The sequence below is a fragment of the Eleutherodactylus coqui genome, chromosome 4, assembly GCF_035609145.1.
Source record: "Eleutherodactylus coqui strain aEleCoq1 chromosome 4, aEleCoq1.hap1, whole genome shotgun sequence".
NCBI lineage: Eukaryota > Metazoa > Chordata > Amphibia > Anura > Eleutherodactylidae > Eleutherodactylus > Eleutherodactylus coqui.
In genome coordinates this window covers 47931947-47949052 of record NC_089840.1, presented here as the reverse complement: position 1 = coordinate 47949052, position 17106 = coordinate 47931947, and the positions used below count along the sequence as shown (strand labels likewise).

At 42.9% G+C, this 17106-nt stretch overlaps 1 protein-coding gene across 2 annotated transcripts in view; it reads right to left on the bottom strand.

The window, feature by feature from the left end:
* The window catches only part of ILDR2 (immunoglobulin like domain containing receptor 2), a 234264-nt gene that overhangs the window by 109371 nt on the left and 107787 nt on the right, over positions 1-17106 (bottom strand). For both annotated transcript variants that reach the window (XM_066598554.1, XM_066598553.1), the window contains exon 3: positions 16128-16247. In XM_066598554.1, coding sequence (XP_066454651.1) covers positions 16128-16247 — 120 coding nt within the window. The remainder of the gene's footprint in view (positions 1-16127; positions 16248-17106) is intronic.

Below are 17106 nucleotides of genomic sequence, written 5' to 3'. Positions count from 1 at the left end.
AGGGGCAGTATTATAGTAGTTATATTCTTGTTCATAGGAGCAGTATTATACTAGTTATATTCTTGCACATAGAGTGCAGTATTATAGTAGGTATATTCTTATACATAGGGGCAGTATTATAGTAGTTATATTCTTGTACATAGGGGCAGTATTATAGTAGGTATATTCTTGTACATAGGGGGCAGTATTATAGTAGGTATATTCTTGTACATAGGGGGTAGTATTATAGTAGTTATATTCTTGTACATAGGGGCAGTATAATAGTAGTTATATTCTTGTACATAGGGGGTAGTATTATAGTAGTTATATTCTTGTACATAGGGGGCAGTATTATAGTAGATATATTCTTGTACATAGGAGGCAGTATTATAGTAGTTATATTCTTGTACATAGGGGGCAGTATTATAGTAGTTATATTCTTGTGCATAGAGGGCAGTATTATAGTAGTTATATTCTTGCACATAGGGGGCAGTATTATATTTGTTATATTCTTGTACATAGGGGGCAGTATTATAGTAGATATAGTCTCCTACATAGGAGGCAGTATTATAGTAGTTATATTCTTGTACACATTGGGCATTATTATACTAGTTATATTCTTGTACATAGGGGGCAGTATTATAGTAGTTATATTCTTGTACATAGGGGCTATTATAGTAGTTATATTCTTGTACATAGGAGCAGTATTATAGTAGTTATATTCTTGTACATAGAGGGCAGTATTATAGTAGTTATATTCTTGTACATAGGAGCAGTATTATAGTAGTTATATTTTTGTACATAGGGAGCAGTATTATATTTGTTATATTCTTGTACATAGGGGGCAGTATTATAGTTGATATAGTCTACATAGGAGGCAGTATTATAGTAGTTATATTCTTGTGCACATAGGGCAGTATTATACTAGTTATATTCTAGTACATAGAGGGCAGTATTATAGTAGGTATACACTTCTACATAGGGGCAGTATTATAGTAGTTATATTCTTGTTCATAGGAGCAGTATTATAGTAGGTATATTCTTGTACAAAGGGGGCAGTATTATATTAGTTATATTCTTGTACATAGGAGCAGTATTACACTAGTTATATTCTTGCACATAGAGTGCAGTATTATAGTAGGTATATTCTTATACATAGTGGCAGTATTATAGTAGTTATATACTTGTACATAGGGGCAGTATTATAGTAGGTATATTCTTGTACATAGGGGGCAGTATTATAGTAGGTATATTCTTGTACATAGGGGGCAGTATTATATTAGTTATATTCTTGTACATAGGGGCAGTAATATAGTAGTTATATTCTTGTACATAGGGGCTATTATAGTAGTTATATTCTTGTACATAGGAGCAGTATTATAGTAGTTATATTCTTGTTCATAGGAGCAGTATTATAGTAGGTATATTCTTGTACATAGGGGGCAGTATTATAGTAGTTATATTCTTGTACATAGGAGGCAGTATTATAGTAGTTATATTCTTGTACATAGGAGGCAGTATTATAGTAGGTATATTCTTGTACATAGGGGGCAGTATTATATTAGCTATATTCTTGTACATAGGGGGCAGTATTATAGTTGATATAGTCTACATAGGAGGCAGTATTATAGTAGTTATATTCTTGTGCACATAGGGCAGTATTATACTAGTTATATTCTTGTACATAGAGGGCAGTATTATAGTAGGTATACACTTCTACATAGGGGCAGTATTATAGTAGTTATATTCTTGTTCATAGGAGCAGTATTATAGTAGGTATATTCTTGTACAAAGGGGGCAGTATTATATTAGTTAAATTCTTGTACATAGAGTGCAGTATTATCGTAGGTATATTCTTATACATAGTGGCAGTATTATAGTAGTTATATTCTTGTACATAGGGGCAGTATTATAGTAGGTATATTCTTGTACATAGGGGGCAGTATTATAGTAGGTATATTCTTGTACATAGGGGGCAGTATTATATTAGTTATATTCTTGTACATAGGGGCAGTATTATACTAGTTATATTCTTGTACATAGGGGGCAGTATTATAGTAGTTATATTCTTGTACATAGGGGGTAGTATTATAGTAGTTATATTCTTGTACATAGGGGCAGTATAATAGTAGTTATATTCTTGTACATAGGGGAAGTATTATAGTAGCTATATTCTTGTACATAGGGGGAAGTATTATAATAGCTATATTCTTGTACATAGGGCATAGTATTATACTAGTTTTATCGTTATACATAGGGGCAGTATTATAGTAGTTATATTCTTGTACATAGGAGCAGTATTAATATTAGTTATATTCTTGTACATAGGGGCAGTATTATAGTAGTTATGTTCTTGTGCATTGGAGGCAATTTTTATTAGTAAAAATACTCTTGTTCATGTATGCTACTGGTAATATTTGATGTTGGTTATAATTAAATACATGGTTTCTTGGCTTATGCTATTTACATTAGATGGTACTCTGTATATGATGTCTGGGTTTTTCAGGGACTGCGGCCTGGAGATTCTTAGCTTACAAGATATTTCCTGCCATTTTTATTTCACTCCCCAGTACTCGGATATAAAATGTGCCATTGCCTCCTGCAGCTGACAACCCAAAGGACATTTTTTATCTGACATTTTAAATTCCTTCTGATATAAAGCTTCCCATGTAATGACAGCCAAGCAATGTCAAAAAAACGTAGCAGGGAGCCTCACTCCACTGAGATATCTCAGACTATTCTGTAAGGTTGCAGTTGTATAATTTTTTAGTATGGGCTGTAAACTGAAAAAAAGAGTCCTACATACCCTAAAGTATAGGTCTTTTCTGTTCTTACTTCTAATAAAGGACTTGTCTATACCCTATTTCTTAAGGCACTTGAGTCCATAGACCAGATACTCGGAAAAGTAGTCACGAGTCCATCTTCTCCTCTCGAGACTACCGCATCCCATACAAGATTATGCAAAAGGCAATATCTAATCCCTGTTACTATTTACCCACGAAAAACTATCGTTTGAGTCCAGTTCTCCAAAATTAACTTACAAACAAGCAGTCAAAGAACACCCTTGGATTAACACAATTAACCCACCCTCTCTCCACCGTAGGTAAGTAATCCCTTTTTTCATTGAGTTCAACCTGTTCCTCCAAAAGGAAATCTAATATAGGTGGAGGCTTTCACAAAATTGTGGCAGATCAAAGTCAGGATCAGTATTCAATGTTCACAAAGCTTGACTCTTTTCAAGGTTGACCAGAGACCCTGAGGCCCCTGAGTAACTTCTGTTGGCAGCTGATAACATCTGCACCTCATGAGGCTCAGATATCACCATCATCACATCATTCGCGTAGGCAACAACTCTCACAGGCAAGCAGTAGCGGACCCGAATTCCTTGAAAATCACATTCCTGTAGTGCCCTCAGAAATGGGTTGATGGCGAAAACCTACAGAAGTGGACTCAAAGTGAAACCCTGCCTTATCCCACCTCAAACCTAAAAGTGTCACCCTGCCAACTGTTGACCAGAGGAAAAAACTCTCCGCTCAAAATATAAAGTTGTCAGACAATTAACAAATTGTCCCAGAATACCGTACTTTGAAAAAGTAACCCACAGATACTCATCATCTACTCTGTCGAAAGCTTTAGCGTGGTCAAGACTTACAATATATCTCCCACACCCAAGAGCTTTACATCTCTCAAACATTTCCCTTATGAAGATAACGGTTCCAGAGATTTTCTGCCCTTTTACTGTACCGAACTGACAGTCTGCCAACAGTGCCGGGGACAAAGAGACTAATCTACAAAACATAATATTTGCCAGAATCTTCCTGTTGACATTCAAAGAGGCAATAGTCATCCAGTCCTTGATGTCGCTAGGCTCCTTAGCTTTAGAAAGCAAAATCAACTAGGACAGTCTCAGGGATGGAGGCATCAGATGATTTTTTTTGGACAGGTTTTGTACACATCCATCAGGATTGAAGCTAAGAGGTTTCTAAACTTTTGTAAAATGTTGTCGTTATACCATCTCGACCTGGTGCGTTTTTGGATGAAACTTATCAATCGCCTCCTTAACCTCTTCCACCATTAATTCTGTTATCAAAGAGGAAAAGTCCAGAATATTAGTATCATGGATTGGACTTGCATCCAAAAATTGAGTAATCTTTACTTTATCCAAAACCTTTTTCTGTAATAAGTCAGCATAGTAAGATCTCACCACATGTCAGGAATATGCTGACTGTATGTATGATTATTTAGACTCTATTTTTGTCTCTCATGAACTTTGAGTAACCTTTTTTTCCTGAGCAGGGAGACAAAATAAAGAAATAATGCCTACTGTGCAGGGTCGGAACCGGCTGGCGTAGTTTCTGTCTCGAAGATTAAGAAATGAATACATAAGCATTTATGCTACTATAGTATAAAACTTGTATTTTCTTGAAGCTAAGACAGAGGCTTCATGATACGTGTGGGGATGCTCTACCTGTCAGTCCAATTCATGGAGAAGGTTTCTCTGTCATGGCGCAGTTGAAAATGAGCTTCTCGGCTGCTGTTATGCAAGTCAGATGATGCTGCCCCCCGGTGATGTGATGTAAGTTACAATCTTTATCCATTATATATAGATAATAATGGGATGTAAGCAGCAATCTTTATCCGTTATATATAGATAGTGATGTGATGCAAGTTGTAACCTTTATCCTCGGTCTATGAATAATCTACAAAAGAAGGGCAATTATTCATCACTATGCTCGATTATCACTTTGAATAAACTATTACTGTTAAACCTTCCGTATTGTCTTACTCTTTTTAAAGCTGTATCCAAACAGAAGTCTTGCTCTTTGCAGCAAAGCATACCCTTGCACCTACTGTATGGTGTACTGCCCTGCAACAATGTCACGGAAACACAGATCTGATGCAAGTGCTGCTGAAACAGCAAAGAAAAGGAAAACCATCACCGTGAAAAATGAAGTAAAAAATAATAAAGAGATCAGAGAGAGGTGAAACTCCATCATCCATTGGCAGAGCATTTAGTTACAGCCGGTCAATAATAAGATAAAATAAAACAATGAAATGTGAAATATGCCATACCTCAGTGAATGCTACAATTATCACCAAGCAACACAGTGGTTTAATCATAGAGATGCAAAGGCTTTTGACAATTTGGAAATCAGACCAAAATCAGGGTAATATGCTTCCAGTTTTTCTTTAATGCAAGAAAGAGCTCAAAGCCTTTTCAATGATTTAAAGCAAGTGAAGGCGATTGTAATGAAGAATTTACTGCAAGTAGAGGTTGGTTAAATCACTTTAAAGAAAGAGCAAATTTGCATAATATAAAAGTGCATGGTGAAGCAGCGAGTGACGATGTAAATGTTGCAAGTGATTTCCCCAAAATATTGGAAGATATTATTGACGATGGAGGTTATTTTGCTAGACCAAATTTTTAATGTAGACGAAACTGGCTTGTTTTTGAAAATAATGACTGAGAAGACCTACATTTCAACAGAGAAAAAAAAAAAGTGCACCAGGACATAAGGCATCAAAGGGCAGGCTGACTTTACTACTTGGGCGTAATGTAATGCATCTGGGGATTTAAAGCTCAAGCCTTTACTAGCGCCTCATTCCCTAAGTTCGAGGGCACTAAGTAATGGCATCTCTTTCTGTTATTTGGAGGGTAAATTTAAAGACTTGGATTACAGTTTAGGTGTTTGAAGAATGGTTTATGAACTATTTTGTCCCTACTTTTGAACACTATTGCTTGGGCAAAAACATTCTCCTTCTCCTTGACAATGCCCTTGGACATCCAAAAACTTTAGCCGACACGTAAAGGTGGTAATTCTACCTCCCAACACCACATCACTACTTCAGCCGAAGGATGAGGGAGTTATAGCCTATTTATGTAGGGCAGTCTCATAAGCTGTCAGGACTACCCAAAATCATGGGATGGCCTTATGGGAGTTCTGAAGAATTATAACATTTATGATATATTGTTGTTGCTTGGGATGAAGTGAAGGAGACAAATATGAGAAGAGAACAAATTGTGTCCCTAATTCACACAAGAATTTCTGGGGTTTACAGATAATGACTGGTGAAACCAGGCAAGCTGTGGTTGCTGTTGGTAATCAACTGCACTTGGACATCCATGAAAATGATATCATAGAGCTATCTAACTCCCATGTCAAGGAACTAAGCAATGAAGACCTTACGGAACTAGAGCAGAGGATGATAGCATTTCGGGAAGAAAACCAGGACCAAGAAACTCCAAACTTGAAAAAAATTAGTATGAAAGAGGTAGCCGATGCTTTTTATCTTATTGAAGTTAGAGGAGTAAGGAGGTTCACCATTGTTTACTGTACAGTTACCGAAGGCCTGAGATGATACAAAGCTATTTATGATCAGAATAGGCAAACCTGCCTTGATGCCTACATCAAGAAACTGACTTCAGCAGCAGAGTCACACATGGACTCTATAATACCAGTCCCATCCTCTCCAACAAGACCATCATCCTCCACCAAGATTGTTTAGGGTTGTACTGTACAGTATTTGGAAATGTTTAAAGGGGTTCTGTCTTTAAAAAACAAATTCTATACTTACCTATTCTTTCCCAGTCAGTCTTCTTACTACATCTTCTCCCCAACGATCTTCTCCTGGCTCCTGCAGTTCCCTCCTGGTTCACCTCACCTCCAGCTGGACGATTCTTCTTCTTCCGGTGAGGAAGCATCTATTTTCTGCAGTCTTCTTTCTGTCGGGCAATGTACGCTACGTCACTAGCCTAGCAAAGACCGCCGAGCTATTGCCAAGACTGTCCATGCGCGGGGTCTCGCTACAATAGTATATGAACTCTCGCGACAAGACAGCGCGCATGCATAGTCTCAGTAATAGATCGGCATTTCTTCCTAGGCAGTGAATGTTAGGTCACCAGTGATGCAACCTTCACTGAGCTGTCGGAAGAAGAACGCAAAGAAAGAACACTCCATAACCAGGAGGATCCAGACGGCTGGAGGTGAGGTGACCCGGGGGGACTGGAGAAGATCAGTGAGGAGAAGATGCAGTAAGAAGACTGCCTGGGGAGGGATAGGCAAGTATTGATTTTTTTTATGAGAAAACCCCATTTAAGCATTTACATGCACAGGTAATAATAAATAATATAAGACAAACATCTAGTTGCATTTAAAGGAGAACTCCATGCAAATTTTATTTTTTTAGGTCCCTTTTACACGGTACGACCTGTCGGGCGCAGATGCCCAACAGGTCGTCCCAACGATAATCATTCCTGTGCTTTTACATACGAACAAACATCACTAGTGAACGGAGGCGAAGCAAGCAGGTGATCGCTTTAGACCGGCTGCTCCTCTTCACAATAAACAGGCAGTCATTCATAGATGAACAACTGCCTGTTTACACGGGCCGATCCGTTGCTCAGTTTTCTGCATGCACCCTTCCCTATGCTATCCTAAACTAAAAAAATAAACATTTTTTGACTGGGGTTGCTTAAAAAATGCACCTGTTCCAAATTACATACAAAGTCAACTTAAGAAGAAGCCTACAGAAGCCATGTTGTTTGCAAGACGATGACTGCCTGTAAAGAGTTTTTCAGTATATGTTGTGGGCCACATGGTTGCAACCTATGGAACATCCCTTGAAGCCGAGCCGCCCTGTTGTAATCCGTGACACTACTTCAGTGACAACCGGTGACACAAGAAGACTCAGCTGACGGGTGACAACCTGACGGCAGCTCTCATTATTAATGAGCCTCCTGGAACAGAACTAGATACTCGTACACCACGCTCCGCTCGCCGTCCGGCCAGGAAGATAAGTGGTCTTATCACAACAAGACAGCCGCTTGTGGCTTTCCGTAGACCAGCATTATTAGCATCTTCTCCATCCTGACGCTTTTCCCGCCTCTAAGCTGAATAAATTGGTGGAGCGTTGTGAATTTTTATGTCCAGGGTAGCTTCCCCCCCCTCCCCCACACACACATTCAGGATTTGAGGTTTACAGACATGATTAGTAATTTTCCGAATGGCTCCTTATTACTATGGCCTCTGTGACCATAGAGGAACCACTATGTAAACCATGCTGGGACTTGTAGTTTCACCACAGCTGGAGAGCTAAAGATTGGAGACAGTTTATGTAAATGTAGAATCAGACCAAAGTACTCATCGAACATTAGCGCACACAGAGTACAAAACAATATAAACTTTATTACGACTGGGAGAAGAAAAAAAGAGAAAACTGACATTATGTAAATCAAAAATACACAAAAATCATGGCCAATAATGACAAAACGATGCTGGTCAACCTATAGTTAAGCCTATTAACGAGGTTACAACAAAACCTCGTCCACCCGCAGACTGCGCACACAAAATACAGAAATGTGAACGAACCCATTGAAATCAATAGGTTTTATTCTCTGCGTACCGCGTGTGCAAATTGTACATACACAAATACGGGAGCGTTTGTGTAATAACAGCCTGATAGTTTCTCATAAACATCATGGACAATAGTTGTCCTGCAGCTGCATTCAGGTACCATCTGTGTGAAACCTGGAAGAAACTGTTTAATATCCCTGTAGCGCCGCCACAGGAGAAATGATGTATGACACAGCTTTTTTTTTCGCTCATTATGTCGCTAGTAGAGATGAGCGAGCGTACTCGGAAAAGCACTACTCGCTCGAGTAATGTGCTTTATCCGAGCATCGCTGTGCTCGTCCCTGAAGATTCGGGTGCCGGCACGGAGCGGGGAGCTGCAGGGGAGAGCGGGGAGGAACGGAGGGGAGATCTTTCTCTCCCTCTCTCCCGCCCGCTCTCCCCTGCTCCCCGCTGCGACTCACCTGTCAGCCGCAGCGGCACCCGAATCTTCAGACCCGAGCACAGCGATACTCAGATAAAGCACATTACTCGAGCGAGTAGTGCTTTTCCGAGTACGCTCGCTCATCTCTAGTCGCTAGCCCTCCCCCCTCCCCCCAGTGTATATAAGTCAACTAGTATTAGCTTAACATAGTAACATAGTTCGTAAGGCTGAATGAAGACAATGTCCATGTAGTCCAGCCTGTCTAGCCTCCTGTTTTGTTGATCCAGAGGAAGGCAAAAAAACCCAATAGCAGAAGCCAATTAGCCCTTTTGGGAAAAAATTCCTTCCCGACTCCCTAATGGCAGTCAGACTGTTCCCTGGATCAACCCCTAATAGATCCTACCTGCCTGCTTGGTTAGTTATTCCCTTTCTATCGGAAACTTCCTGGAGTCCTTCTCTTCAGGTGGGTCATATGATCTCATTCTCCCACCTGAGATTCACTTAACTTTATGTGTTCTCAGAAGATCAATTTTTCAGTCAGCATAATCCCTATGTGATGGGCCATACCACACAAGCTCTTTAGAGGGGGGCACAGAAACTCCTATCACAATTACTGCGGATAATTAGAGGTTTCTGTCAGACAGAATGAAGGAGATAACAGTTTATTCCCCTGACTATAGAATTATGGTCTGTAGCTTATTTAGGTAACTATACTGAGTAGTGATAATTACAGTGTCCTCCCAGCAGGCAGAGATGGTACAGTTTCTATCAGGGAGAAATCTTTACATTAAGATGGTACTGATAAGCATCAGGCAGCATGGAAGCAATTGCAATATATATAGGAATATGATACACAATCAGGTGAGAAGGGCAGGGATTAAAAAGTGTATATTCGCCGGAGTGACTCTTTAAATAATGCACAGATGAGCCACGTCCTCCAGACAAAAAGACGTACTTGGAAGCTGCTCTCCGCTCCCAACTCTATAAGAATTTGCAAATGAGGTTGTTAAAATGGGTTTACCCCTTTAAATACCCTTCCCCTTTATTACCTATGAATGTACCTAGCAGAGCATATCCCCCCCATCCCCATTCTCTCTTGTTTTCCTAATTCAATCCGATGACGGGAGAATGTCAGGAGGCAGCATCTGTTATTCCTGTCTAATTAATTTGCGGCCAAATGAACAATGCGGCGGAGCCGTGATGATTTACTAACATTGTCATCTCCCCGACCTTTCTGTGTTCGCATCCGCAGTGGAATGAACGCCATCCTTTACAGCAGATGAACGTGGCGTGTTTGCTTAAGATTTGCTATTTGCATCTGCTTTCTGTGACGTATGGGTACGAGGCGAAGGATGGAGCGCGCATTACTCCGTGAGCGCGTCACGTGAAATCCTACAGAGGAGGGAGAAAGGATTACCGAACGCTGCGTGAGCCCGGTCAATGCCGAGCCCGGTACCGGCAGCTGCCAGAAAGGGACGTCCAATTATACATTGTCACAGGACAACTTAAGGGGGTTGCTAGCATTCTTTAAAGAGGTTGTACCAGAATTACAAGTTATTCCCTGTCCACAGGAGCAATAATCGTTTAGAGAATGGAGGCGGAGCGGCAGGACATCAGTCCGTGTAAACAGGCAGTCATTCATCTATGAACGACTGCCTGTTTGCAGTGTCGACAATCGCCTGGTAGTTAGGGAAGTGACGTTGACTAGTGAGCATGTATGTACAGAGGAAGGCCAATGCCCGAAATTGCCTAAAGATACCTTTACACACAGCCAGGCTGGATCCCGCAGCGGAATTCGACGCTGTGCCCGGGCGGTGACCCCTGCATACCTGTCCGCCATCTTCATAATCTGTTCTGCGGATGTGCCAGCTGGCGCACATGCGCAATACAGCTTGTGCCGTGACATCGCTAGGCGATGACGCGGGTCCCGCGACCTTACCGCAATGATGATTGCAAAAGGACCACAGAGTGGTGACTTCAATGGAAGCCGTCTGTGTGGAAGTCGCACAGAACAGAAGCATGCTGCGACTTCTCCTCCGCAAGCGGAAAATCGCAGTCGCAAATCGCTCGAGTAGAGGAAATCACATTTAGCCATACATGCTAAAGGCGGTATTTGCCGCAGAATTCGGAGGCGGACGCCGCTCTGGATTTCCAAAATGCAAATCCGCTCATCTGCCTGCGGCCTAAGGCCTCATGTCCACGGGCAAAAGAAGAATTAAAATCCGCAGCGGATTTTAACTCTTCTCCTGCACGCGGATCCGCGTCCCATAGGGATGCATTGACCACCCGCGGGTAGATAAATACCCGCGGATCGTCAATAAAAGGGATTTTAAAAAAAATGGAGCATGAAAAAATCTGGACCATGCTCCATTTTCGCGCGGGTCTCCCGCGGGGACGGCTCCCACGGGCTTCTATTGAAGCCTATGGAAGCCGTCCGGATCCGCGGGAGACAAAAATCGGAATTTACTCACCCGCTCCGGTTCTTCTCTTCGCCGCGGCGCCATCTTCTCTCCGTTGCGGCCGGATCTTTTTTCTTCGGGCCGGCGCATGCGCGGGGCACGTCACCGACGTCATCCTGCGCATCCGCCGAGCCGAAGAAAGAAGATCCGGTCGCGACGGAGAGAAGATGACGCTGCGGCGAAAAGGAGATCGGGAGCGGGCGGGAGGTAAGTTTATTCTTATTTAGGCCTTAGTCAGACGGGCGTTTTCTTGCGCGATTTGCGCATGAGCATGCGTCCGGCGATTTTTTAAAACCATTGCTTTGCAATGGTATCGGACACATGAGCGCTTTTTATGCGCTCGTCCGATAAATTATAGAACAGAAATCGCAGATCGCACCTATCTGCGATCTGCGATTCCTGTTCTCTTCTGTATATGCGCTCAATGGGGCCGGTGGCAGCAGCGCCGACCCCATTGAGAACATATAGAAGACAAATCATTCTTCTCTGCCACAGCTGTAACAGCTGTGACAGAGAAGAACGATGTTTGCCCATTGAATTCAATGGAGCCGGCAATACAGCCGCTCCATTGAAAGCAATGGGATGCCGGCGTGCGCGGGGTGAATTGTCGGGAAGGGGTTAAATATATAAGCCCTTCCCTGCAATTCATCCTAAAATGTGTTAAAATAAAAAAAAATTGTATACTGACCTTTCCGCTGCAGCCGGAGTCCAGCCGCGGCCGCTGTCAGTTCTCCTGAACTGCTTCTCGGCACTATTCAGCCGGCGGGGCTTTAAAATCCCCGCCTGCTGAATGATCTGCCTCTGATTGGTCACAGCCCTGACCAATCAGAGGGCGGTTTCACTCACACACCCATTCATGAATTCATGAATGGGTGAGTGACTGCTGCCTCTCAGCGCTGAGCCAATCAGGGGCAGGTCTGACTCACATCCATTCATGAATTCATGAATGGGTGTGAGTGAGGCATGCCTCTGATTGGCTCAGCGCTGAGCTAATCAGGGGGCAGGTCTGACTCACACACCCTTCACACCCACTGCAGGACGGCCGCGCGGAGCTCCGGCTGCCGGGAGAAGGTGAGTATACAATTTTTTTTTATTTTAACACATTTTAGGATGAATTGCAGGTAAGGGCTTATATATTTAAGCCCTTACCGACAATTCATCCCGGGCTCGCCCGCAGCGCATTGCTTTAAATGGAGGCGGCTCTATTGCCGTCTCCATTGAATGCAATGCGCTGGACAGCTCCGGCCCGTTTCTAATGAAACGCGGCTAGGAGCAGATTTTCGGGCACCGGTCACGCGATTTGCGGATGCGCATCCGTCATGCGATCCGCAAATCGCGCTAAAAAAACGCCCGTCTGACTAAGGCCTTATTCTCATTTTCAGCCCTCATGTCCGCGGGGCAGGAGGGACCCGCTCCGGATTCTCCATGGAGAAACCGGAGCGGGCCTGATTTTCCCCGTGGACATGAGGCCTAAGGGTCCGTCACACAAGTGGATGCGCATTTGTGCACGCCTCACTGCTGCATTTTTGCGGCACGAACTATGCTTTTTTTGGACGCGTATCGGCGTATTTTACTGTACTTTTTCCGTCTGCAGGGCATGTTTATTTGCGTGCGATAAACAGGACCCACCGCTTGAAATGGCTAATGTGCTCCAGATATGTTCTTTTCACAGCGGAATTACGCAGCGTATTCCGCATCTCCTTGTGTATTGCGCACCTCCCATTGACTTCTATAGGGACCCTTGGTACGTAAATGTGCACATAAGTAGAGCACGCTACTTTTTTTTTTATACATGACCGAAATGTGCAAGCAAAATACGGAAATGTGAACAAACCCTTTGAAATCAATGCGTTCTTGTTTTGTGTATTGTGCCCAAATACGCCCGTGTGAAGGAGCCCAAACTCAAAAGTGTTACATCTATACTCACAGTTATTATCTAATCTAACATTTTGATTAAGGTCAGAAACTATTCTCTGTGACATCTAGAAGGGGGCAAATACTTTTTGCACAACCCCATATGCATATCGGCACCAACAAATCATAGTGACCGATACATTTAGGAAAAGGAGGCAGACATTTGTTTGCTCTTGAATTTATTAAATGACACATATATGACCATCTATACATTATACTGCATCCATATCCCCGTGCCTGCTCTCTGACCATATCCTGTATCTCGCGCCCATTGAATTCCAGTATACCGAATTATTCTGCAATTAACCCTCATCCATTATTATGTCACCAGAGGGGGCGATGGGGTTAATTATTGCTCTAATTACTTATGAAAACGCTGCTTGTTATAATTCTGTATCTAGACACCGGAGATCCCAGATACGTCAAAACACCGGAAATATCTGTGAGAGACGCTGCACTCACAGCTGCGGCGTATTCCCAAGAGGTGCAAATATTAAAAGTTTAATAGTCCCTCAGTCACCAGCTGCAGTAATGATTTCCTCCTAAATGAATTACATTTTAAGTACTGCATTTAAGCTGAAATTATACCTCCAAGCCAGGCCGACACGCAGAACATTCATCTCAGCGGAGCGCAGAATATCTCATGGTTCCTCCTCCTTCATTGATAAAGGCAGTCCCCGGTGTAATTACCGGATTTAGGGAATCCTGCGGACGTCATTAGGGAACCCTTTCATGTTTGCTTGATGCTGCTTAAGGTCACATCTGCGTTCCAGCTTCTGGTTCTCCATTACGCTAGCAGGAAAATGGGATCTCTGCCTAAACGGGTCCATCCTAGGACATCAACGGCACCCATTGACTATAATGGGGGCTGCCTAACACGCTTCGCAAAGAGTCTCCAACTCCCGTGAATGTGGCCTTGCTAAATGTACAGGTGCGCACAATAGTATCTTCACGATGCTACTGTGCGCACCGCCATCATCTTCATTGTTTCCACTAATGCCGCTTTTACGCTGCACGGTTGTCATTTGCACAAGCGAACGTGCCGGAGACATCACCACTAGCTCGTTCGCGCAGCCTGTCTACACGGCTGATTCATCGTTGACTCGTTCAACAAGAATCGTTCACTTCTTATTCAGTCTTCGCCTTGCCTGTGCGAGAGACCGAACAGCAAGGGTTTAACCGCAACGCTAAACGAACGAGCCGACGAGGATTCTTAGTCCTCTAGAAACTGAATGGGAAGTGTTCGTTGTCAGATCACGTTCAGACTGATCGATTATCTTTCGCTTTTGTCAGAACACATTTTAGCCATCCGTCAAGCATATATATTCTAAGGTTGCGTTCCCACGCTGCACTTTTCAGTATGCTTTTGGATTCTGTCTGGGGTTCCGTCACAGGTGCCAAGAATGCAATTGTGATGGAACCCCCGAAGCAAAACAAATGGAACCGTTCCATCACTAGTAAAGTAGACATCACTTTGGTGCCCGTTTGACAAGGGTTCTGTTTGTTTCCATTATATTTGGAATATAGAATAATATAGATTCTGTGCCGACTACTTTCATAATAGATATTTATAAAGGTCTGATTTTCTCTGAAAAAGAGCTCCAAATAGCCTGCAAAGTCATACACAAAAATGATAAAATTCTGCCTGTGGCCACCACTAGGGGGGAGCTCAATGCACAAGGAGATTTCCAGCTCACGCTGAATAATAAATCTGTCTGCAGTGAGCTCCCTCTAGTGGTGGCAATCAGCAGCCACAACCGCATCATGTAGCTGAAGAGAAGTCATGGATTTTCAGCATTTTATATAAAAATAAATGGGATCTCCGAACCCCCACATTATGAAATTAATCAGTACTGAATTTTGGACCTAAAAATTAAATGTTGTTAAAGGGGTTGTCCCGAGGCAGCAAGTGGGTCTGTACACTTCTGCATGGCCATAATAATGCACTTTGTAATGTACATTGTGCATTAATTATGAGCCATGCAGAAGTTATAAAAAGTTTTATACTTACCTGTTCCGTTGCTGGCGTCCTCGTCTCCATGGTGCCGACTAATTTTCGCCCTCCGATGGCCAAATTAGCCGCGCTTGCGCAGTCCGGGTCTTCTGCAGTCTTCTATGGGGCTCCGTGTAGCTCCGTGTAGCTCCGCCCCGTCACGTGCCGATTCCAGCCAATCAGGAGGCTGGAATCGGCAATGGACCGCACAGAAGAGCTGCGGTCCACGGAGGAAGAGGCCATCTTCAGCGGTGAGTAGAGAAGTCACCGGAGCGCGGGGATTCAGGTAAGCGCTCCGGTGAGCTTTCTTTACCTCCCTGCATCGGGGTTGTCTCGCGCCGAACGGGGGGGGGGTTAAAAAAAAAAAAAACCCGTTTCGGCGCGGGACAACCCCTTTAAGAAGTTGGAAAGTCCTCCTGAAAATATCACTTTTTTATTGTAGAGTTTTAAATTGTGCTTGAAGTACATATATTTGGTGCAGAACTCAGACCCCCAAGTACATTTTAACCCTTTAGAGACATTACTAATTTTAGCCGTAAGGACCATTACAATTTTTTCTTCTCTTACTTTCATTGGTCATTAGTTAATTTCATTTTTAATACAATGTAGCTGTATGAGACCTTGTATTGTTGTAGTATTTATAGATAACAGAACAATACACTGGATTCAAATACACACAAATGTGGTTAAATAGACTACAGATTCAGACTACTTCCTCTCAATCTGCAGCCGTTCACAGAGTCCCAAGGCCACAGCCTCTAAAGGCCCAGTTACACGCAACGATTATCGCTCAAAATTCACTCAAACGATGTCTTTTGAGCGCTAATCGTTGCATGTAAATGATACCATCGTTTACTTTTCGGAAGAATTATGAGTTTTAGGTAAGCATAAAATCCATCGCTTGGCCGGAGAGCTGATAGCAGGGAGCGCACGCTGTCTAGACATGACCTGCATTACAACTGACCGCTGCTCCCATCTGTATATCAGGACTGAACTGTAGTACTTACCCATTACAAGGACTTCTACACGATCCTCATTTTTGCCTTCCAGATCATCAGAGACAGCAACAAGGCAGTAATAGAGGCCACTGTCTCCCCACTGCACGGTGCCAAACTCAAGATCCGCATCTAGAACCAAAAAGAGAGACCAGAAGGGTTACAGAGGAATGGGGAGAGGGCGCTGATGAAGAAGTTTAAAGAAGTTCTCTGCTTTTAAAATTTTCCCATTAAAAAAAAATGTATCCCTGCCCAAAAGATGGAGGTTTGACCCCTGGGACCATCAGTGATCCCAAGAATGACACGCCCCAAATGCCCCATGTGAATATGGTGGTGTACATGCGTGATCTCTGTCCCATCCACATCTACGGTACTGAGGGAGACCGCTAAGTGCATCGATCTCCCTCCACCCCCTAAAGCTGAATGGAGCGGTGGTCATGCATGCACACCGCCACTCCTTTCACGAAGGCATTCAGAATGCGTTGGTCTTGGGATCACTAGGGTTCCCGGTGGTCATATCCCCAGAGATCAGACATTTATCCCCTATCCTAGGGGGAAAACCTCTGTAGGCTGCATATACACAAGCGATATTTACATACGTGTTCTGTGTGACTGCGAGACGCACAGAACTCACGCACGAGAAAAAAAACCAAAACATTATTTACAATGGGTTACTTTATATGATCAATTTTTCACTCACACTGAAAATATGAGATCGAAGAATTGCATCATGTCCTATTTTGGGGCGATTCCACTGCAAAAATCGTCAATTATTTCCTATAGGAGAGTGAAAAACACTGCAACGCACTCGCAGGCCAAGTGATTTGCACGCGAGTGTGATGGTTTTTTTTTTTCGTTTCAACTATTAGAACATGAAATGTAGTGAAAAAGTCTTGTACAGAGATGTGAACTGCACATTTTCAAAGTTCAAAAGCCTAAAAATTGCAGGTTAAAAGAGTATGAGTCGGATTTTCTCTGACCTATATCTCAC